Source organism: Carassius auratus, chromosome 32 (genome assembly GCF_003368295.1).
Source record: "Carassius auratus strain Wakin chromosome 32, ASM336829v1, whole genome shotgun sequence".
NCBI classification, from domain to species: Eukaryota; Metazoa; Chordata; class Actinopteri; order Cypriniformes; family Cyprinidae; genus Carassius; species Carassius auratus.
In genome coordinates, this window is record NC_039274.1 from 3,374,675 (window position 1) to 3,399,455 (window position 24,781).

A 24,781-nucleotide genomic window follows, 5' to 3' on the forward strand; every position below is an offset into this window, starting at 1 on the left:
ACTCTTTTGGACACTTACATCTCAGTAAAAACAGAAAGTCAACCGTTACATGTCCGGAAGATACATGTTGGTGGTCTGTGACAATTTAATAATGTACATTCAAGGAATCTATCCTTCAAGAAAAGCACACTCAGAGTAGTGCAGGAAAGACATCTAAACTTTAAAGATGAATGTGGTCTGGGCTTCACTTTGTATGAAACAGTCTTGTCATTCCCTCTGCGTTTCTATTTGCCGTAGAACTTCTTGTTGAGCAGGAAAACCAGGAGGTTAACATTTACAGTAGCTCGATCGAACAGCTTCATCACTGCCACCCCCTCGTACTGCAACTGGAGCAGGTCCTGTTATTAAACACAATACAAAATTACAGACAGAGTTCGGACTACATGAGACTAAAAATATAATAAAAAAAATTTAAAAAAGAGAAGAACTTTTTACCTGGTATTCTAACAATAACGTCTCCAAATGGACTCCCATAAGCTTAGCTTTCACCTCAAACACGCCTACAACCTCAGATGGTGAGATCTCGAAAATGACATTCTTATACCTGTAAAAAATAGGAAACAAGCATATTATTACAGGACAACAAGAGGAAATGTAGATAAAGAAACAGCAAGACATGAAAACACAAGCAGAAGCTGAAACGCACTGATTTGGCTGCAGATCCTCGATGTCAATGAGCACTCCCTTCTCGTGCAGACGGGCTGCTGTGTACTTCTGCGATACCTGCTTACTCTTCTTCGCCTTATTGTCTCCAGGTTTCTTAGAAACTCTGTGTGTGAAGCGATCGCATTTTCCATAAGCTCAATGACAATTATCCAATCAGAGATAATGACATGAACTAAACTGGACCGTAGATACTCACTTGCCCTTGCTGGCTAAATTGTCCATGCAGGTCTTGATGTATTGATTGTAGTAGTCAATCTGCACATTGTAGAAATTGGTCTTGGAGTTCAGGGCAGCATTGGTCTGCTGAAGCTTCACCAATTCTGCCTTTCGCCTCTGACGGTATCGCCTCTGGTTCCGGATGTCCTACAAACGTCAAAGAATAAATCAAGACGCTTTCATCTAAAATGAAATGGCGCATTTGAAATCCAGGGGGGTCAGAAATTAATCTGACGGTTGTTTGTTCGAAATGGCTGCTTTCCTCTTCTACATCACATAGGCTACACACACACACACACACACAAGGCCGATGAGAGAGAGAATAAAGTCAACAGTTGTGAAACTCCAAGGCTGTCAAGGATCGAATGAAGTGATTATTTTCTCTTCAATACAGGTGCCAATGTATTTTTAGATGAGTCCGCTATGTTAGCAATAATAACAACATTACCTGCTTGAAGGAAAGGGTTGCCAGGTGTTCATAAACCACACCCAAGTGCTACTCAAAACTAGCTCAAAACGTTTCAAAGGGGGTCCTCCGGTAAGAATCACATTCCGGGGGATAAATACACATTATTGGGGTCGCTTTAACCCATGGCAACAGTGATAAAGTGGCCCAATTCCACAGGAAACCCGTGGACTTGGCAATACTGTGATGGATGGTAATGTCTACAACGGACACAAGTACTTTTAAGTTGTCTAATTCGGCACAGTCTACCTGCTGTACTAACAATAGCAAGCCTCTGTGTATAAATATCCTTACAAGGACTGTATTATTTGTGATCTTTTTCAAAAATTGCTCATGAGAATTTTTTTGTTTATTGCCCCCCTCCTTCGAAATGTACACCCCTGCATAGGAAAGGTACCTTAGAAATGTCATTGATCAGATCCTGGTATTTCTTCTCAGGGTGAACTTTGCCCAACTCTCCTAGCCTTTGCAAGTTGCTCTTGATTTTGTCCTTCTTGCCTTGTAAGGTAAGGCTGTCATCCACAACTGGTTTGGCTTGCTTCATCTTCTCCGGGGTCTTAGCATCACGAATGGCCCGTCGCTGCATGGCACGCTGGTAATCGGCTTCCTATTCCAAAGAAAAATGCTGATTTGAAAACGCAAAACTCTGATTTGATGAAGTTTTTATATATATATATATATAACTTGAAGTTTTTCATTTGTAAATTCTGCAATTAAAGTACCTGTTCTTGTGTAGCAACCGTCTCCAGAATCTCAGTGAGTGTCTCTCCTGGCTGAAACCTGATCACATCTACTATGAGCCTCTTGGTGCTAAATGAGAAAGATCCATGTTAATTACTTGGCAAATAAAAATATTAGTTCTAAAACCTAGTGACCTACATAAGGCAGCAACTGTTTCCAGTACAACAGACTTAAATTACAGCCGATTGCCGAGCTAACATTTCTAACAATTCAGTCTAAAGCGACCTCTTCACAATCTTCGATAAACAACAAATACCAAACAACAGACTGAAGTCATTAATTTCCAATGTAGAGTAGTGCAGAAGCTGCATGAAGTCCCGACTATATGTCTATACAGAAATTTTAAGATCCAATTTACGCTTTGGACGCATTGAAATATGATTTGTTATGTGATTCTTTTAAAATGGGCAGTTATGGATATTTATGTCCAAAATAATTATTTGTAATTTATAATTTACATTGATTAGACCTAGAAAACCTGCTTCTTTAAGACATACTGGTGGTTATTTGTTTTGTGGGAATATTTTCATGCATTCATGATACACAAATTTTTGCAACCCTTGAAAACTCCGTCCAACTTCCAGTGAAGGGTGAAAACCATATTCAAATATTAGAAACAGGGGAAGGGTTTGCATTAGTGGATTATCTTCTCTGGGAAGAAAACGTACTACCAGAGAATTTGGTACCTCACTAGGTTTTATAACAGAAGAATTCGAGTAAAGCATTGTCCTTACTTGAGGAGGAGGGTCTTGGCATCCATTTCAACATTGGCCTCATCAGGAACATCAAATTTGTTGGTGAGGGTGAGAGAGACTTCGGTCTTACCCATCATTTCCTTATTAGGATCATCAGCGGGGAGTGGGCTCTCACCTGCGAGGGAACAACAGTCGATCACTCTGACTCTGCAGGACCTCGGCGTCCTGAGACATTGAAGATTATCTCAGAGACTCACCTATTAGAGACTCAATGGTGGGCACCTCTCCCAGGTCATCTAGCAGCTCATGAATAGGATCATTGTGGTCTGGTGCGATGGCATCCTGGTGATCTAGCAAGAGCTAAAGAAGATACCACAATATATTCAGTATTTAAAACCAACTATACTCAATTTTGTTGGTATAAAAAGACTACTTTCTATTGTAATTAGTGTAGCGATGCTTGAAGCACCACTTGTACAGAAGTCACGTTCAAACCGATCAGCTTTCTGCTGCTCCACGTACTGAATTTTTGACACCAACTTAACACCAAATGTATTTATTTTTCCACACCTTAAGTTTCAAATAGTTACCGTGTGAGTGTTGATGATCTCCCCAATGGAAATGTAGATCACAGGCTTGGTCAAGGTGACCAGGTCAGAGTATTGATCCACATTGAACTTGTCTTCCAAAGAGGGGGCGTCACAAGCAGACAAAAAGAAACGTCTGGGAGATAGAAAATTTCTTGCATCAGTACGGAAATAAAGAAACAAACAGAAGCACTTTGATGTCACTTGTACCTAAATTTCTGGTAGGAGTTAGAGAGGTATTCATTGATTGGGTTCAGATGGGCGTTGTCTCCGAGGAACATCTTGTTGGAGGCTGCATGCTGCAACATTTTGGCAATTGATCCCAGGTTTCGCCTCTGTTCGTTGGTCAGCTGTCCTCCAGCCGATAGATCGATGATGTCAAAGGCATCAGGAGCCACAATGGCAGGGTTCATGTAGCGGTAGTACAGCAGGTTGCCCACAATCTTAAAAGATAATAAGGATGAGTTTACCCTCCTTTTTTTAAGCAAACACAACATCGGTGCAATTTTTTTATTTTATATGTTTCTATCTTTGTGCAACTAAAGATCCTCTGCTTCTACAAAGGGGTAAACCAAATTACTGACAGAAAGAGAAGCAGCAAGGCAAGAATATGAAAGACGTGGCTCACCTGTGCAGGGTGCTCATCAAAAATCTTGAAAAGGGTATAAGCAAGGGCCAAGAGGACAGCTGGAGCCAGGCCATAGAGAACGAGAGAGACAGAGCATGTGTAGGACAGATAGAAAGAAAGAAAGAGAAGAGGAATCCAGAAGAAAAGGAAAGAGATGTAAACCACTTTTATTATTCAAAATGAGAGAAATGCTCAGGAATCAGCAAACTGTTCCACAGTGGGACAGAACTGATATGGAGGAGCAGTGGGTGCCAGTTTAATGAAGAGGTAATCAGTGTTCAAGACATCTGAATAAAGGCTGTCTTGGTTTTGAGACTAAAGGGTACAATTACATCAGCCAAGCTCTGCACGGGAATAACACAAACCTTCAAAAGCTCATCCTCTGTGGCATCAGGGAACCTTTCGTTAAGTGTGTCCTTCAGCGTCTTGGCAATGAACCGCATGCCATATCTACAGGGAAAACGCAAAGGATTCTTAGTTCTTCTGTTTGAATGTTGCTGAAGTTTAAGTAGCCCTTATTTCAAAATGTGTAGTGAATGTAAGCAATCGGTCAGTAACACGCAATAACATGATAATAGTCCTTGGATCATTCAACGTTTTGATGAGTTTGCATACAGTAAAGAAGTTTTTTGTGCTCTGATGGATTCAGTGAATTATTTATTTGACTGATATACAGTATTGTTCAAAATAATAGCAGTACAATGTGACTAACCAGAATAATCAAGGTTTTTAGTATATTTTTTATTGCTACGTGGCAAACAAGTTACCAGTAGGTTCAGTAGATTGTCAGAAAACAAACAAGACCCAGCATTCATGATATGCACGCTCTTAAGGCTGTGCAATTGGGCAATTAGTTGAAAGGGGTGTGTTCAAAAAAATAGCAGTGTCTACCTTTGACTGTACAAACTCAAAACTATTTTGTACAACCATTTTTTTTTTCTGGGATTTAGCAATCCTGTGAATCACTAAACTAATATTTAGTTGTATGACCACAGTTTTTTAAAACTGCTTGACATCTGTGTGGCATGGAGTCAACCAACTTGTGGCACCTCTCAGCTGTTATTCCACTCCATGATTCTTTAACAATATTCCACAATTCATTCACATTTCTTGGTTTTGCTTCAGAAACAGCATTTTTGATATCACCCCACAAGTTCTCAATTGGATTAAGGTCTGGAGATTGGGCTGGCCACTCCATAACATTAATTTTGTTGGTTTGGAACCAAGACTTTGCCCGTTTACTAGTGTGTTTTGGGTCATTGTCTTGTTGAAACAACCATTTCAAGGGCATGTCCTCTTCAGCATAGGGCAACATGACCTCTTCAAGTATTTTAACATATGCAAACTGATCCATGATCCCTGGTATGCGATAAATAGGCCCAACACCATAGTAGGAGAAACATGCCCATATCATGATGCTTGCACCTCCATGCTTCACTGTCTTCACTGTGGACTGTGGTTTGAATTCAGAGTTTGGGGGTCGTCTCACAAACTGCCTGTGGCCCTTGGACCCAAAAAGAACAATTTTACTCTCATCAGTCCACAAAATGTTCCTCCATTTCTCTTTAGGCCAGTTGATGTGTTCTTTGGCAAATTGTAACCTCTTCTGCACATGCCTTTTTTTTAACAGAGGGACTTTGCGGGGGGTTCTTGAAAATAGATTAGCTTCACACAGACGTCTTCTAACTGTCACAGTACTTACAGGTAACTCCAGACTGTCTTTGATCATCCTGGAGGTGATCATTGGCTGAGCCTTTGCCATTCTGGTTATTCTTCTATCCATTTTGATGGTTGTCTTCCGTTTTCTTCCACGTCTCTCTGGTTTTGCTCTCCATTTTAAGGCATTGGAGATCATTTTAGCTGAACAGCCTATCATTTTTTGCACCTCTTTATAGGTTTTCCCCTCTCTAATCAACTTTTTAATCAAAGTACGCTGTTCTTCTGAACAATGTCTTGAACGACCCATTTTCCTCAGCTTTCAAATGCATGTTCAACAAGTGTTGGCTTCATCCTTAAATAGGGGCCACCTGATTCACACCTGTTTCTTCACAAAATTGATGACCTCAGTGATTGAATGCCACACTGCTATTTTTTTGAACACACCCCTTTCAACTAATTCAACTAATTGCCCAATTGCACAGCCTTAAGAGCGTGCATATCATGAATGCTGGGTCTCATTTGTTTTCTGAGAATCTACTGAACCTACTGGTAACTTGTTTGCCACGTAGCAATAAAAAAATATACGAAAAACCTTGATTATTCTGGTTAGTCACATTGTACTGCTATTATTTTGAACAATACTGTATGAGGAGTCAATGAGTTATTAAAAAACTCAGTCATAAAGTCATTCACTATATGTTATTTCTTGGTCTAATCAGTTGAAGAAATGGTCATATGAAAATGGTGTCATTTTATTTTAACTTCGTCAAACCTCAATAAAATAAAAGCAGCAGCAATGTAATGCTGATTTGTACAAGAGCATGAACAAAGAAACGGCTCATGTAACAGACACGTATTTAAATATTCAAATTCGGGCTTGCTGAAAGTCATTTTCATATATTCAAGAACAATTGATTGTAGGCGCATCTAGAAATAGATGACATGGAATTTGTTGATCTATGAGGGAAATCCATGTGGCGGGATTTTATCAACTCACGGGATTTTATCCACAGAAACAATTATGGCCGAGAGGAATTTGTCTGTGACCGTCCTCATGTTCTTGATGGAGGCTTCCAGGCGGGTTCGAACCTCCTCGTGACTCATTGCCTGTTCTGGAGTCACATCATACGGCAATTTACTGCAAAACAGAATTACACGGTCATTGCAGCATTAGGTAGCGGGTCAGCTAGCATTACATTTCAATTGTGCATCTGGCTTTATTAATTTTCACTATATACACGTCTTAAAAATTATATTTATTATTAATATTCCCCTAGGGGGCCTCAGCTAAAAAAGAAAAAATGCTAAAAAACACACTGAATTAAGACTGAAATCATATTTCTTTATATTTTCCTACATAAATGCTGTTTTTATTGAAGAACATTCAGTTCTGGAATATAAAACACCACAAAAAAAAAGATAATAATAATCAAAAACAGGTAAATAATATAATACATTAAATTAATTAACCAGATTAATTACTTGGAAAAATATCAATAAAAGTTTGAAAACAGGCAGGTTTGTCATAATTACAGAATAAAATATCTTGCCGTTTATTGAGGGGGAGAATAATGTGTTAGGCAGTGGTGGCCCTTCATCTCAAAAAGGTTAAAAAACACACCTGGCCTCTCCAGTTTGACTCTCCATCTGGTTCACCCAGCTCTTGTATATGTCGACTGGGTCAGTTTTAATGTTGAGGGTCTTGTCATCCATGATTTCTTTCACGACCGGAGCCAGGATCTGCCGGAGTGCGTTCTGACCTCGGGCTCCTCTGTTAAAGCTCACCACCATCTTAATGACCGTTGGGTTTCCTGTGACGATCTCCTGGATGTGGTCCACCTTAGATCTGCATTTACATTATTAAGAAACACATCACTGAGAGATCGTGCAATGCATGCAATGCAAATGCAGCTTGATAAATAGAGTATATCATTTATGGTATATCATGAAGTTCCTACTTGATCTCCTCCTGCAGGGCCGTTTTGAAGAGATTGAGCAAGAGGTACTCTTCACGCTGATTAGAAGCGTAGTTGTACAATGTGAAAATGACAGAATCCATGAACTTGGTGGACTTGTTCTGTGGCATCTGAAAGATCAGCTTGGCCAGGTAGGTTGGATTTGTCTGAGAAGAAATAAAATGAACAGAGAGGGGAATTAACAGGACTGTAGTGACACTGATTTTCAAACAATTCTTGGGCAAGAGTTGATGAGTTTTACCTGTAAGAGGTAAAAGAGGAACTGATATGCTTCTAGCTTCTCCCTCTTCTCTTTACTAAGTGCCTTCAGGCCTCCTTTCTGCTTGTTCATCATCATGAGGTTGGAGAGCTCGCCCTTGTTCTTCTTGGTGAGCTTCTTGCTGTGAGAGACCACCTCCTGAAGGGTGATCTTGTTTTTCACCAGCAGGCCGATCTTGATGTCCATCAGATTAAGGTCGTTCTCCAGCTGCTGGTTGGAGCGGATGTTGGTGATCACCTCTTCTCTTAGCCGCATCAGATCCAGCTCTTCCTGGAAGTCCTGATCGCTGTGATCCAGCAGGTGGACAAACTTACGAACAACTCCCATTGGAGGATCATCTGCATTGACTGTTGAAGACAGTGGCATTCAGTGCTAGTGTACTCCTATACTAATAGGAGGAAACAGTTTGAAGGTATATACTTGTATATTAAAATGTGCTTTTTTATTATTCTGGGAAAACTGAACAAAAACACTGATGACTCATCCTGTACTCTAATTCTGGTCCAATTAAATCTTCTATAAAGTGTCCCTCCCCATAAGGGTAAAGTTCACCCTAAAAAAATTGTGATTTACTCCCCCTTATGTTGTTCCACACCTGAATAACATTCTTTCTTCTGCAGAACATAAAAGAAGATATTTTGAAGAATGTTGGAAACCAAACAGTTGGCTTCCATTGTACTGGAAACATCAAATCTTCCACAGAAGAAAGTCAGTCATAATGGTTTGGAATGACATGAATGGCAGTAAATGATGGCGATCAAACCATTTTTAATGGTGTTTTCATATTTTAACAGTACACAGAAACCACAATTACATGGCTTCAAAAGAAAAAAACAAGTTATCTATATGGATATTAGAAGCATGCTCTAAGTGAGAGCATGTGAAACAGAATTTGAAGGAAGTACATGAAATGCTTACTGAGTGTTTTGTAGTCATCTCTTGCTTTGTTGGCTCGAATAAAAGCCTGAATTTTCACCACATCATTAATCTGCAATGAGAAAGATGGATGGAGAACATTAAAGACTGACCACTGAGCAGTTAGAAATCAGATGAACTGTTATTATTACTACCATAAAAATATACAAGTCCTTTGATTTTGACTTGAAACTCACATGGTCTTTGAAGTACTGCAGACGGTCTCTGTATTTTTTGCGAGCTTGGTGCATCCTGACCATTGACTGAATCTACAGAGAAAAAAAAAAAAAAGATATATTTTATTCAAATTCAGATTTTATAATAAATCCTGATAATTAGGTGTTACACCACTTATGGTTCTGCCACGCAGTGTATAGAACAGCGAGTATATTCCAGACATATCATCAGGATCTGAAAATCTGGTGAAATAAACGTGTGGAGTCTGCTGCTGCTCATCATCATCTTACCTTGACAGCATCATCAGCGTGATCCTTCAGGTACTGCTTCCTGTCTTTGTACTTCTTTTTGTCCTTGTAGCCTCTCCAGTGGGCCTATAAAGCAAACAGAACCAGACGTGACGACCAACAGTGATGTTATTTTTGTTAGCGTTTACATGAACGCCTTCCAGTCTTGTTTGGCACTAAGTGAAGGAAGCAATAGGAGATTGACCTGTATGCATGTGACGGACGGCTCCTGAGACTTCAAGAACGCAAGACGATCTTTCATTCCACGTCGCACCATAAAACCACGGCACCGGGCCTGCAGCTTGGCGATCAGACTCTCATTGGCCAACCACAGCTGCTCCCGGTTATATGCTGAAGTTACTCCTGACACAACAGACTACACAAGACACAGACAGTAAGTACTCATGGAAAAAATCTATTAATAAATATAATAAATCACAATAGGGTGACATATATATGATGTATTATATACATTGTAAAAATAGAAGATGTACCTGTATTTCCTCCTTGTTGAGCTCAGTGTTGTTTGGAATAAAGTCTGCAGGCTCTTCCCAGCTGCCTTGTCCAGTCTTGAGGTTATAGTAGTAGTTGTGTCCTCCCTTCACCCAATGTTTCATCCATTCACTGCCATTATACCCTACCAAAAACCTCTATTACTCTCTACATCACAAAGTGTAAATGTGACACCACCAAACAGTTGAAAACAGATTCTTCAATTGAGAACTTGAGCAGAAAAAAAGCAATTGTACTTGTTTAAATGTAAATATTACTATAGATTTTTGTACCAAACATCAAAGGATCAACACGGAAACCTGTCTCACCTTCCTTTTTCTTGTCCTCTTTAATTCGAAACAGGTCGTCCTGGTAGGTCTGAGCACATTCAGATGTGACTCCGTACAGACCACCAGCGGGTGAACGCAGAGCTGCCAGCGTCTGAGACGAGTCCTTGTTATCCACAGCCTCATTGATGGACTGGATCGCCTGAGAGACTGAGGATGGAAAAGAAGATCACTCTTTAGAAAAACTGAGATGATTCAAAAGAAAAGAAGATACAGACTAAATGAGTAAATACTGTACACACACAGAAGGAAATAAGTTCTGAGTTTAATAGGAAGTAAGATTTAAAGAAGTATTTTTACACTGCAGAGCATCCTCCGAGTCTTTGTTGGCTCTTAAGATCGCATCCTGGATCTCATCTAACCAAAGTACTGCAGAAGGATCTCCACATTCCTGTAAAGACAAGCAAAAAAACCATGTCAATTACCAACAAGTAACCTTTTCAAAGAATTAGGATGCATTCTGAGCTCTATAGACAAATCATACTTTGTGGACAATTCGTTTCCATTTTTTTTCATGTCTTTTGCAATAATTGTAATGGCTAAATAAGCATTTTAAAGACTGGATTTATAACAAATAATTTCTAGCTTAAGAAGTACTTTACTTTTGAAATTGCAAATTAAGGTCTATGGGAATGTTTAAAGACGAAGCTCTGTGCCACCAAACGAAATAGCAGAAAATAACCAGGTTTTTAAAACATTCTAGCAATTTGAACAAGATTTCATTCTGTTTTTGATTAGGAATAACACTCGGACACTAGATGTCAGTCAAACCTGAGATTATTACAGACATTAAACAGTCCAACCTGTTGATGGTTAAAACATTTTTCTAATGGAATTAAAATTACTCACCCTCATGTTCCAAACCTGTATGCCTTACTTTCGTCCCAGGATCACAAAAAGCAAAAAAAGAAATACAAAAATTGTATATTTTGTATACAATAAGAGTCAATGTTTTTTTTTTTTTTTTTTTTTTACATATTTTGTTTTCCACAGAGGAAAGTTTGGAACATGTGGGTGGGTAAATATTGACATTTTGGAATCAACTGTCACTTTAATTCTATTAAAAACACATCAAGGTCATTTATTAGTTACAACAAATGCTATATGCACTGGAAGGGACAGTGTTTCATTATTCAACAACATAACTGCCAAAATTATATAAACAATCTCGCACTGCCTTTCAAGATAATAGCACAGTTTCCTTCCGGAAGTGCTGCAGAGAGCCATAAACAAGATCAAGCTGACTGACTTGTGCAGATCATGTTCTTTGGCTGTATAAAATCTACTCCTTTCAATTAACCGCATCTGCTTCTATCATCATTCGCTTGGCATCTTGGATACAAACATCACAACCCCCACCAGGTGGAGCAGTTGCCCTCTCTCGTAGCAGTCTTTGACCGCATGCTGAGCTCAGTTTCCGGAGCACGATTCGCAGCTCTCTGATTTGCTGAGTACAGTGCAGCGGCCCTCGATGCAATCTGCCCGCCTTTCTTGCAAAACGTACAGAAGCAGCGCCATGCACCAAACCTGAGGGTGTGGCGAACTGTGCGACAGACAGGGGAAAACGTTGTTCCTTCAGGCTTGACAGGTCTCCGCTTCACTGCGTTACATTTTATCGGCTGCATAAAACTAACGCCTGCTGGATTAGAGCGCAAACAGTACTTAATGTGTCCCAGTGGTGTGTAGTAGACATGATCAGGATCTGAATACGTGAATAAAGTCTGCCAACTGTGACTGAGGAAGTGAAAAAGGGTGTGGTGTAATGTCCGAGATTACATTACCGACTCTTCTGGGAGGGTTTACACTGAATGATAAAAGAGGAACGACTTCTGTCAATTCCAGCTAAACTTTGGGGATGATCATCGTGAAAAATGCTTACTGAAGTAATTCAGCACAGGATGTAATAATGTAAACCGTGATGTACTTCTAAAAAAGCATTTGGATAATAGAGGCATAACGTAAGTTTTTGTGTATCTACAAATATTCTAAATATTCTCAAAATTAATAAATCATTAGCATATAATAAAAATGTGTGTGTGTTGCATTTCACGCCACTGTATGTCAACTAACTTCCTGAAAGTATTTCATGTCAACGGCTCATCAGTACAATTTAACTATTCATATTTGACTCATTTCAAGAGTTTTGAGGCTTACATCTTTCTCAAAAATAGTGCTTACTGAAGTCGATTAAACAGAAACCTCTCGAATCGTCACTGTCAGGTCACACATCACTCCACCTTTTGAGATTTTTGTTAAAGTCGGACCTTTTTGTGTCTCAGTTGAGCGGATCTGGTTTCATCTGTGCTTTCCATGCACAGTGACCCAAGCTAGTGTCAGCCTGGAGGAGTGACCTCAGCACGAAAAACCCTTTCCTGAACTACGCCAGCTAACAGGAGCAGACTTCTGCCCTTTTAAGGCAGAGAAAAAGTCATAGGTCTTGTTATTTCCGATGCTTGTGCAAATCATGGCAAAAGGAAACACCGTTTTTCCAGCCATTTTTTTTTTTTTTTTTTTAGGTAGCATGGGTTCAGCATAAACTTTGACAGCCATTATGAGCTCAAGAGACAAAAATTGCTATTCATGTGATCCTCTATTAAAAGTGGTTAGCGACAAAGTGTAAATATCACGTATTAAACTCAAGATCTGTTTACAAATAGGGGAATCAAACAGATGCAGATTTAAGATTAGGCTTTCCGTAACGCCTCTGAACGAGTACTCTGGGTACTTTATCTAGAGCGGTCATGGTAAAAAAAAAAAAAAAAGAGCTCTTGGCCTCAGAGACTTCAGATCAGCTCTGAACCACACTGGCACACTGCTGTGGTAAGCCAAGGCCTTCTCGATGCCCATTCACCTGCATCCTTGAGGTTTCAATTTCACATCCACAGGAAACACGTGGGGCACGGCCTAAAACTGACTTAGAGACATTACTGAAATATGCTACACTTGAACCTACTTTAGCTCTACAATGAGCCACAGATAAGGAACAAAGTGTCCTTTAATCATATACAAAAGCTGGTGTGTATGATACCCAAGGTGTGTGAGATCAATTGAATCTAATGTTGTTTGCACATAGTATAGTCATTTGAAAACATAAAGGGCTTTCTAATGAAAAGATGATGTTTATCAGACTGGAATCATGAGACGTTATAGAAAGAGATACTCACAGGATGCATGTTTAGAGACGGAGGCTATCAGAAATTGCAATAAATATTCTGTTTCAGAGTGAAGCACAGCACTGTGTTCTTTTACACAAGAGCAACTCACGATCCAGAGATTTCAGTTAAAAGCGTAATGATTTTGTGTCTGAAAATGATTAAATTAAGGCAACCACAGACCACAGATGTTAGTACTGTAAAATAAAAAGTATATTATTATATTATTTCATCCTAATACTCAGTTTTTTTATGTATTTTTTTTTTATCTAATAACAATAGCACACCAAACATGGTGCTTTTTTAAAATAACAATTAAAATTTTTATCAGAAAAATCACAATTCATTCAGAGCTCCGACCTCCCTTGATAAAGGGTTACATACCCTCATCAGGTCGCAATGCTATTGTGTTTTCAGAGATTGAAACAATCTCCCATTAGTGTTTGAACGGAGAATGAATGAAAGAAATTCAGAAAACTAGACAAAAACCAGAATCAGATATGAGAGGATGAAAGCTCTGGGAGTGGCCCAACGGGCTGAACACTTCGAAATCAGTATTAAACAGTTGATATTTTTTACAGTTGCATGTACAGTTATTGTTATAGGTTTGTATAGGTATACATACGTGGGCCTTCTCTCTCCTTGCCTCCTGCAGTATATCATAGTAATGCTGAGCCAAAGATGGATCTATGTCTGTTAGCTTGGCGGCTGGGTTCTGTAAAGAAGCCATTGTCTTCTGTAGGCCACTCTCATCCAGAGCCTCGTTGATCAGACCAATAGCAGCAATCCCTGAAGTCGCAAGAGGACACGTACACGGTTCATAGTAGGAAACAATCTGAATTTGATCCAGCCATAATGAGGATGAATATCATGCTCACTTTCATGTTCTTCTTGAATAGTATTGTTGACCTGGTCCACACAGGCCTGGATGTCATTCCAGGTGAGAAAGTCACTACCCTCCTCCCGCGCAGCTGCCTTCAGATGCATCAACTCATCGATATATCTGCAGGGAAACGACAAACAGTGGCTAAAACAGGAGCCAATTCAGCGTCAACATTCACAACCTATTCTACGTCTGTATTTTGGCATTTTTCTAAGCAAAATAAAAGGTAAAGTTGGACGAGCCCTGGTTTTATCAGTCAGAAATTGATTTGATTATGAAAAGTGGCTTTTGCATACAAGAATAGAGCCAGACTAGAATGAGAGTTATAGGTAAAGTAATGCTTAAATAGCTATTTGGCTTAGAGTTGACAATCCAATGGCCCATGTGGTATGTGACTTTCAGCTGCTAGGAAAGTCATTTCAGAAAGTGAGCAAGGTGTTGTATTTTGATGAAAGCTTAAGATTATTTTTCTTTTAGAATAACGTGCACTGATAAATCATGCAAGACAAGACCAGGAATGTGTCTGGAAGTCTCACCTCTGGGCGAACTCGTCCTCTACGTTGCTGAGGCCGGTGAGGTTACTGCTGAGCCGTTTCCACACTGCTGCCCTGTCCCCTACATCCAGCGCCTCGTTTATCAGCACCACCGAGGACAGCATCTCCACAGCAACCAGCAGCTCGGGGTGTGACAAAGAGCCCTGTGCAGTCAAGCCAAGCACAAAAATCACTCAGACTAAAGCAAACGGTTACAGGTCATCTACTTATGTAAACTGCATGTAAATTATTGCTCTGTTCTGAATCCTGGTAAGATGCTTACAAACTTAAAAACAGGCTGAGATTCTTAATTTTAATCTATTCTAAAGTCAGCATCATATGCATCTCAGAAAATTGAAAATTCATTGTGACAAACTCAAGTAAAAAGAGATGTCAGCCAAGGCGAGAGAAATCAATAATAGGGCAATATGACACCCTAGTTGACAACATTGCATTCTGAGAAGTACTGATATAAATGGTTCAGTGTAACCAGTCTTACCCAATATTTGTGTGCCGTGTATATTTAAGCTTGATGCTGTTATTTAAATATCATGCCTATAGCTTGACTAAATGCAACTGCTAAATTCTACTGAAATTAAGAGCTGGTATCTTCGTAGAGAACTTATTAGTGGCCATGATCATTAGGATGCTGCTGCATGTCGTACACAGCTCACTTAGTTTATGTACCAAATTTCTAATTTTTAAGATGGTTACAGCAAAATAACCAGAGTCAGCTGATATTGTGTGGATTTGAGTGTGTTTTAACCTCTGCGCTCTGCTGTTGCAGGCTGGCGAGTTCTCTCTGGTACAGATCTGCAGCGCTAGGGTAAACCTCCGGCAGCTGGGCGTCTGGGTTCGTCAGTTCATTCACTGTTTCCTCTGCTACACCTTTTCTGATGGCAGCATTAATCCTCTCCATCGCCCGCAGCACTGAAACACACACACACACACACACATCTCATTGTTCTCTTCACAGGATGACAGCTGTACGACAGCATGAATGAAAACATTAAAATAGAGACAAAGAAAACACTGGCGTCTTTCTGATGTACTGTTCCCTGAACACACAAACTCCTCACGGTTTCAAAAGAATGTAGTGATGCAGAAGGGAGTACATACATTTTTGATAGTCCGCTGCTTGTGCATTAGCTGCATCCACACCACTCTGTAACTCCTCCTTCATCAGAGGCTCTCCTGGGACATTCTAGGACATGAGGACGAATGACACAAGCCAAAAGTGGTGAGATTATAGAGATTAGTATTAACAATTCACATTTGTCACAGCTTGGTTTGTATTACAATTCAGTTTTGGTAAGATATGGTACTTCATTAATAGGGAAGCAATGATTAGGACATCTCAATGCAAGCAGGAAGTTCTGCTGAGACAATCAGTAAATCTATTTTTCCCCGCTGAGTAGAAGAAGCTGTTACCGGTTCCTTCTGCTCTCGATCGGCCAGCAGCTGTTTGAGGTACCATCCCTTGTTCGGAGCTTGCACGGACTGCAGACCTAACGCAGGGGAACGGAGAGTGTCGTACAGCTTGTCCTCATCACCACTCAGTAGGGCCTGTTCTGCTGAATTCAATGCTTGGGTCACTGAGAAACAGCACAAACACAGAGAACTCAGATCGCATCCTCAGCCTCAGAAGAGCTCAAGAGCTGAAGGTGGACATGGGCGAGGGACATACAATTGACTTTGTTGACGTTTCCCTGGATTTCAGCATGTGTGAGCAGCTCATCGTAAGCATCCCTTTCAGCCTCCGCATTCTCTCCAATCTATTACAAAGAAACATGCATTTATACCATTATCTTCATACTGTTATTCAATTCATACACAATGGATAGAACCAAATCTAAAATGATTAAAAAAAGTTTTCGTTACATGCCAAAAGCTGGAAAAAAATAAATAATAAATAGATCAAGCTAAAGAATAACACTAATGCTAACAAAAACTACAAAGCATGCATCAATGTTGGGTTAAAAAGTTCATATTGCTTATTTATTTATTAGATGGGGCTATTTTTTTTATATTTACGTTGCAGTTCCGATTACATATATTATATCCGGAAATATTACATGCATATATTTCAGTGATCCGGTCACAAAGCAAAGATGGGCACATGCCATGTTGCCTGAATTTGGCCAAAAATGAGATATCTGACTGTGAGGTTTATCGAAGATGGTAGACAGAGTTGATGTTGACTATAAATATGCATGCATTTTATTTAACACATATTCTGTCTTCTATTTAGAACAGCCTTCACATCAAACTTCTGATGCCTTAATGCTGACTATTTAGGCAGATAGTGTGAGACATTGTGAGATAGTGTGTACATATATTAAAACACACCCTTAGTTACCCAAATCTAAAAAATCTTTTGTTATAATATCTGTAGAGCGAAGTTCGTACTCTCTTTCGGGAGTTGGCCACTTTCTCAGTCTTGGCCTGGAACAGAGTGTCATGGTACTGCTGGGCAGCGCTAGCGTCCAGTTGCAGTAACGTGGCGTTTGGGTTTCTCATGGCAGCTAGGGTGCCTTCAGGGACTCCGTGGTCTATGGCGTCATTGATGGCGATCACAGCAGCGTGCACTGAATCATTGCAACAGAAGATAAAGCAGATCTTTTGAGCTCAAAGCAATGTAAAACAGATCTTAATTAATGGTGCTGTTAAACTCTTGGCTGTTGTTTATGTTTACAAGGGAAGGAGTTGTGCCAAAGTGCCAAGAGGAATTCGACTTTAAAAGCAGAGGCTGAAACAATGCTCACAGGCTGCTTCGTCCACTGAGAGCTCATTGGCTAAAATCCCACCGATTTTGCCGAATGCTGGCATTTGAATGTTGTACTTCTCTAATTCAATCTTCATGTTGTTAATCTCCTCCTCTGAAAAGACAAAAACAACATGCAAAAAAACAACACAAAAAATGGAGATCATTTGGCTCAGTGGAAAGTATTCTGTTTGCTTTCATTGTTTTATACTGTATGTCAGGCTTTAATAAGCATGGTAACCTTTCGGAAGGTAATCTTGGCTTTGCATATGATTGGCTGGTCATTGTTCTCAATAGGTCTAGTAAATAATGTTTTCCATTCATGGACTTGGCAGGCAGTTTCGGGCCAGCCAAAATGGCAGGAAACGCTCATATAGATGATAGTGCTCCCGGGAACAGGGGCCTTTTCAGTGGTTTTTGTACAAACTCAAGCTTCAGTATGATACTACAGCGAGCTGACTCACCTGTGAAGGCGACCTTGCCATACAGGTCTGTAATCTGGGGCGCAAGACCAAGTTTAAACAGGTAGAGGCTGTTGAAAAAACAGAAAGTGAATATGAGAAACAAAATTCTGTAGAAGAGCTATCATATTCTATAGGTTTGTGCGGGGAAAGACACTACTGCAAAGGGAATCAGATGTTATTTTCATGGCTTTCAATTTTAAAATCCATCCATCCATTCATCAATATCAACTACAAAGACCCACACAACTGGATTTAGTACCCCTCACCCCACGACAGGCCCCTGCCAAATTCTCACCCCCTGAATGCTGTTATTTCCTGTTTCTGAAGGCCAGATTTATGGCCTCTGGGCTAAGCGTAAATTGTGCACTGAGCTGGAATGTGAGAGTTACACATGGCAGGATTCTCTATTCTCTAACTCATGTTAAGTGCTTCTACAGAAAACAGAATTAAGTTTCCTCATTCATTCTGAGATGCAAATCAAATCTACCCAGCATCATAACCTTTGCACTTCTATAAAATAGAAAGATTAAATATGCATATCGTGCTCAAGCTGCAGAAGCTACTTTGAAAGTGCAAGTGGTTAATAAAGTAGTTATGTACATGTATCTGTAGGGTGACAGAACTTACAGTGAACACAAAATAATACTAAATACATCTAATAACACTAAAAATGCCTTAATTAAAAAAAAAAATGTTCTCAAAGTGATCCAAACTGAATGAGACTTACAACATAAATCATTTATTTGAACAGGAAGTGCAAACGTAAAGACAAAGCTGAATTTTCAGCATTCTTCCGTGTCACATGATCCTTCAGAAATCATTCTCATTTGCTGATTTGCTGCTCAAGAAACGGTTCTTATTATTATTATCAGTGTTGAAAACAGTTGTGCAACTTCATATTTTTGTGGAAACCATGAGGAAATCTTTCGCAACACTAAAACAGTCTTTACGGTCAATTTAATGTTTTTCTTTTTCTGATTAAAATTCATTTCTATCCAACCATACTGATCTCAAACATTTGAATGGTGTATGTAAATGTCCCAGCACTACACAATACATGAGAGAACAATGTAGGATAGTTCAATTAGTTTCGTTTTTAATTACTGCATGTAGAACTGTGGCAACAGTCAATGTGTGTTATAAACTCAGCTGAACTACTGTAACACACACACACATACAGAAGAAAAATCATAATAAAAAAACGTAATTAATTAGCAACAAAAGATTTGTGCATAAGCCCACGGCAGCCTAGTAGGTACCTGAGAGCATGTATGCAGTAGATGCATCGGGGCATGTTCTTCCTGTCGTAGATGTCTGTTGTCTCAGGATAGAAAATCTGACAAGGACAGACAAGTACATGTATTTTGATGAGACTGAATGCAGCCATTGTTGCCAAACATGAGAAAGAAGTTCAGAGGCAAGCTCTATCATGTTAGTCACTCAAAGCAGAAGTAATGCTGCGAATGAAAGAAGCAGGCAGACTCTCCTCACCTTAGGAAGGCCCTTGTCTGTCATTGCATTCAGCCATTGGATGATATTGTCTGTGTGTCTGAAATGGAGCCCAGTGGCCTACAAGTGGGACAGAGAAGAAAGCAACAAGTGAATCCAAATCATCTGCTTTTTTCACATCAGTGCTTCTGGAAAGGTTTTAAACTAATGTCTACCTTGTAGCGTGTTTGTTCCCGGTCATATATCCTTTTGAGAGAGACCACATTGGGAGCAAAGAAGTTTCCCAGCTTGGCCAGGTACACGCCGTTCCTCAGGCCCTCCTCCAGCTCGGTGGTGGGCGGGAGATCCTCATTTAAACAGGCTTCAATCCATCTAAAACATGAAGATACATGGCATATTCAGCAAGGCAATGCACACTATATGCAACTTTTATACCCAAAGCAGGCAAAAGAGCCTTTATATTGTTATAAAAGAGACATTGTGTTAGAAAGATTTATTATAACACACTTGCAGTGCTTGGAACCCTTTTCAAATACCTTTAAAACGGTGCTCATATACCTTCGATCATCTAAAAGAACCAGTACAAAAGGGGACACTCGTGCTTTGAAAAGGAGCAGATTAAAGCGCACCCTGTTCTCTTCTTAATGTGTTCTGAGGTTTGATTACAGGAGGGTTTTGTCCTAAGACCAACAAGATATCAAATACCAGCTAGAGACAACATTAGACAGAAAACATAGAAAGCAGGAACGGAAATGTTGACTAAAACTACTTGCTCTGCTAAAGTTTGTCGTCCGCTTACAGGACAGATGGATGACGCAACAATAGATCATGATGCAAATGTACATCACCATGGAATTTCCATGTCATTTACATAATGCTAGTTGTCTGCTTTGCAAAGGCCAATTTAGTTTGCCTTAGAAAAGCAGCAGGCATTTCAGTTTCTTAAAGTCATAGTTCACTCAAAAACGACAACTTGAATCACTCGAATCACTTTTTTCTGTTTAAAACTTCTGAAGAATATTCATACAATGAGGGTGACTGTGACTAGGGGTTTAGCTCCAAAAAGGATGAAAAGATATCATAAAAGCAACCCATACAAGACTTAAGTATCTCTTTGTGTAAGAAACCGGACACATCATATTCACAATGAAAGCAAATCAATGCACACGCACAAATGAGATTTGAAAACTACAGCAGAGGGGACGATTATCTCTAAAGAATGAATTAGTTTTCTAAGTGATGAACACAGAAACCTATTCATTTAAAAGACATGCTACATAGAGGTGACCTTGTCGCCGAATGTTTTCACTGTATGGGAAAGAGCGAGTGAATATAATCCAATGTTAATCTTATCATTCAAAGTCATATAGGTTTGGAATGAGATGATGGGAGTAATAATTATGACAACACCTTTATTGGTGTAGGCATATGACATATACTGTTTTCATATCATGATAATTGCTAAAACTTTTATCAATGTTTATAACATTTCCGATTAACAAATCTCATCTGAAAAAACACTCTGCAATGGGTCTTTGTTATGGACATGCCTGCATGCACACACACACACACACACAGCGCACGCACACAGAGGGGACACACCCAAGTCAATCCTATTAATGGGCCCTGAGAAGTGAGAATGACAGAAAAAAAATCCGAATGCCATAATTAACATATATGAAACTACTCATGAATTACATCATACAATCTGGAGCCATTTCAAACTTAAAAAAACAGCTGAGAATGTGTAACAGTATCTAGTACAAAGGACTTCCTCTCAGTGTGACACAGAAAGAATAAAGCTGCAGAGTTCACAGCCGGTCATTCCAATAGGAAGAGGTGAAAGTGAAATCACTGTCATCCAGGGAAGACACACAAGGGCTTTCCGCTCCGGTTTTAGAACACTCCAAGAAAAATAATCAAGGGGTCATATTGAGAGAACAGTAAATCAAACTGTCCTCATGTTACATTTCCCCTGATCTTTTGGAAAACGTTTGAAGCATGACTGGATGATACTCTGAATATTAGCTAAATTAATCACAATAATTTTGGGGATGATATAAAATTAGGGAATATTGTGAACAATGCATAAAATATCAAGATATACATTCTATCTATATTGCTTAGCCTTAGTTCAAAGTTCTATAAAACAATGTGACTTTAAGAATGGAAATCATCCTTTCCATTACAAAAAGAACATATTTAGCTTCATGAAGTCAGAAAATTAAACATTTAACACGTGACCATCCACATTTTCAGAGATACAACTATTTGAAAATCTGGTAACTGAGGGTGCAGTTATTTAATATCCTAATGCCATAAACGAAAAATCGATAATTTTGACCAATACAATGTTTTTTTTGGCTATTGCTAAAAATACACCCCAGCGACTTAAGACTGGTTTTGTGTCTTCCAGGGTCACATATTTGAAAAGGGCATTATATAGGAGCCTTAAAGTCACAGCAACAAAAAGCTACATCTAATTCCAAGAAAGAGAAAGAAATAAAAAAATAAGATAAATAAAACCTTAACATTAAATGACCATAACTGAGAAAAATAAGCATGATGATAAGACCCTTTTATCCCTATGTATCGCATATCAGTAAATATATCAGTAAACATCATTTTGGCTGGGACTCAATGAATATCAACACATTAACTGAAAATTTTACCACTTTTTTTTTTTTTCTAACAGCTACAGACCACAAACAGTCACTTCCTCGCTCATACAAATTTTTTTTAATTCAAAGGCAAACTCCTAGACAGTTCCTCTACCAATCAAATCACAATACTGCGTGAGAGGGCGGAGCCTTAAGAGGGAGTCGATAAAACCACTGCTACTGCATTTGAGTTTACAGTCTGTTACAATAATGCTCTTAAGTTTACACTTCCCCTGTAGGAAACACAAGATTTTTACCATTGAATAAGAGCACGCATGAGAGAGAGAGAGAGAGAGAGAGAGAGAGAGAGAGAGAGAGAGACATCCATTCCAAATATTTAATTAAACCTTGTGTCACACATACTTGGACAGACCAATGAAGATTGTAGATCTACTTGGAAAACCAGCTGATCCAGATATTTTTTAATAAACCAGCTGTTAATATTTATTAACAAATATGATCTAAATATTAATCTCTTTAAAACGGACTATGGCATGAAAAAAACAGCTGTACATGTTTATTTTAGCACCTGCACCAGTTCAGATGGGCAACGCAAGCACAGGTAAATCGCTGGAGGAGTTTATCTGAAATATCGGACTACACACCTACTTTCACTCACTCTTTCTCTTCTACCATAGCAAAAACTAAAAGTACTACATTTCATCTTCATGTAACCATTAAAAAAAAATCAAAAAGACTGGACAAGGGGAGAAAGATATAGAAAGGAAAAGCCCTTGCACATGAAAGGGAGCATTTCCCAGCGTGCAGTAGCCAAGTGCTCCATTACATGCTCAGCTGCAGCGGAGGAATTCAGTGCAGGAGGACCTCTGTGATCAGGTGCACACACACTCACAGACTGAGCCCATTGAACTCTCAACAGGAAGCCGCTGTCTGAAACTCACACCCCCATGAACTTGGTCATGCTTACCAAGTCTTCAACGTCTTTTTTTTTTCTTTTTTTTCTCAAGTTTAGAGTTGTAACTGCTGACACATCATACATACCACATACATTTGGGAAGAATTGGGGAACTTAATCCACAGCTGCTGCTTCGAGTTATTAAGCAAGTTATAAAGAATGTGCATCTCTCAGATAGCATAGAACCCTGATTTTTTTTTCTTTTATTGCATAGCTTATGGCGTTTGAACTGTCATACAGACAATAAAATTGACAAAATGCCCATTTCATTTACTATTCACATAAACCGTAGAGATGGAGATCTGATGAGTATCAATACACTGGCTCTGTGCATCAGGTCTTAAAGTGACAGCAGCCTAATAAACCTGCTGAAGTCTGTTTCCTTAAATGTTAATCAAACAGCAAAAGACAAAGTGAAAATTAATCATTGTTTTTAACTAAATAACCTTAGCAGCTTTAACAAAAATCAGCATATAATTTGAATCTTACAGCAGTGCTTTATTTTACATTTGATTCAGTTTCATATTTGAATGCTACTGTTGAATAGACGCAGACATTTTCTTCTATTGTATTTTTACAATTTTTTTTTATCTTATTTTAATAACAAATACAAAATTCAAAATCCAAAATCCATATGAAAAATTACTCATCTTGTGACAGTCAATACAACCACTGTTACTGCATTTGAGTTTACAGGCAGCTACTATTATGCTCATAAATTTACATTTCCCCTGCGTAAATAACAAAAATTAATATGAACAAAATAGATATACTCATATTGTGAAATAAGAATGGTCAAATCACCCACCCTTAAACATGATTTATGCTTAACTTGGACACGAGACAGTTTCCAAATCATTCTGTCTTCATTTCGAACAGTGTATTTAAAATCCAACCAAACATCTTATTGTTAAATATTGTGTGTGAAAAGTGTTTGTGCTATATTTCTTAGAATATCAATGCAAATATAACCTATTTTAGTTAACTAATGCAATGCCATTAAATCATTTCAAGTGCTTAAGTTTCCCCAAATCCAAGCTTTGGGGCTTATAGCATTTGGAACAGAGGAAATGGACCTTGCAGCAAAAATCTCCAATTTCCCAAACATTACAGACAAGCTGAAGCACCAAAATGTGGCTGTGGTTTTAAAAAGAGCCATCTCCCTTTCCTCATTTTAGTGTGTGACGATGGACATAGTGTGTGATGATTTCATTGATATCACAGTTTCAACCCAGGGATCAAGAGATCCTGAACAGTATTTATGTTTCAAGAGAAAAAAGTCATTCATGGAGGACAAATAATCTCACTCCCACATATTCTCACAGAAAATGTTGGATTAAGCAACAACTAGCCCTAAGAAGTCCAAACTAAACATGCGTCAAAGAAATGAACTGAAGGAACTGAAAGATCAAAGAGTGATCATAGAAATGCTGACTAAGGCGATCATTCTCAAAGTCAAAGCAAAAAGGACACTGCCATTTCCCTGGGAAAAGCACCTGTGAAAGTACTAGTGAGGGAAAGCAGCGGGTAAAGAAGGGTGGGGCGGCCAAACACAGAGGCGTGGGCTCTTTCCTGGCCAAACAAGGGAGAGGCTGTAAAATGTGTGAGTGAATGAGAGCTGTACGAAAGCAAATCACCTAATGAACAATGACCTCATGTTTCTGTAGAATTATATTATTATATCAGGCAGCAGAAGTTAGAGTGTGAAGTGTCATCGATTCCCCTCCCTGAGACCAAAGGCTAGAGATACGCCGATCCGATATTCATGTCAGATATCGGTTCCAATACTCCCATTTTTTGTCAGATCGGGTATCGGTCAGAGAGGGCCAGTCCAAATCTAGATATATTG

General features: G+C 39.1%; 1 protein-coding gene across 1 annotated transcript in view; it reads right to left on the minus strand.

Annotated features, from left to right (window-relative positions):
* Window positions 1-224: 224 nt before the first annotated feature.
* Window positions 225-24,781, minus strand: part of LOC113051359 (ras GTPase-activating-like protein IQGAP1) — a 37,533-nt gene continuing 12,976 nt past the window's right edge. The window contains exons 3-37 of the mRNA XM_026215030.1: window positions 19,572-19,728; window positions 19,399-19,476; window positions 19,167-19,243; window positions 17,908-17,975; window positions 17,445-17,558; window positions 17,089-17,267; window positions 16,367-16,454; window positions 16,111-16,274; window positions 15,799-15,883; window positions 15,446-15,609; window positions 14,683-14,843; window positions 14,142-14,266; window positions 13,889-14,052; window positions 10,412-10,502; window positions 10,094-10,261; window positions 9,767-9,909; window positions 9,478-9,648; window positions 9,276-9,359; window positions 9,006-9,077; window positions 8,812-8,881; window positions 7,876-8,240; window positions 7,617-7,780; window positions 7,280-7,504; window positions 6,656-6,796; window positions 4,365-4,449; window positions 3,582-3,814; window positions 3,375-3,507; window positions 3,042-3,144; window positions 2,824-2,959; window positions 2,071-2,158; window positions 1,746-1,955; window positions 863-1,029; window positions 647-769; window positions 436-544; window positions 225-338 (exon numbers count right to left, since the gene is read on the minus strand). Coding sequence (XP_026070815.1) covers window positions 225-338; window positions 436-544; window positions 647-769; window positions 863-1,029; window positions 1,746-1,955; window positions 2,071-2,158; window positions 2,824-2,959; window positions 3,042-3,144; window positions 3,375-3,507; window positions 3,582-3,814; window positions 4,365-4,449; window positions 6,656-6,796; window positions 7,280-7,504; window positions 7,617-7,780; window positions 7,876-8,240; window positions 8,812-8,881; window positions 9,006-9,077; window positions 9,276-9,359; window positions 9,478-9,648; window positions 9,767-9,909; window positions 10,094-10,261; window positions 10,412-10,502; window positions 13,889-14,052; window positions 14,142-14,266; window positions 14,683-14,843; window positions 15,446-15,609; window positions 15,799-15,883; window positions 16,111-16,274; window positions 16,367-16,454; window positions 17,089-17,267; window positions 17,445-17,558; window positions 17,908-17,975; window positions 19,167-19,243; window positions 19,399-19,476; window positions 19,572-19,728 — 4,819 coding nt within the window. The remainder of the gene's footprint in view (window positions 339-435; window positions 545-646; window positions 770-862; window positions 1,030-1,745; window positions 1,956-2,070; window positions 2,159-2,823; window positions 2,960-3,041; window positions 3,145-3,374; window positions 3,508-3,581; window positions 3,815-4,364; window positions 4,450-6,655; window positions 6,797-7,279; window positions 7,505-7,616; window positions 7,781-7,875; window positions 8,241-8,811; window positions 8,882-9,005; window positions 9,078-9,275; window positions 9,360-9,477; window positions 9,649-9,766; window positions 9,910-10,093; window positions 10,262-10,411; window positions 10,503-13,888; window positions 14,053-14,141; window positions 14,267-14,682; window positions 14,844-15,445; window positions 15,610-15,798; window positions 15,884-16,110; window positions 16,275-16,366; window positions 16,455-17,088; window positions 17,268-17,444; window positions 17,559-17,907; window positions 17,976-19,166; window positions 19,244-19,398; window positions 19,477-19,571; window positions 19,729-24,781) is intronic.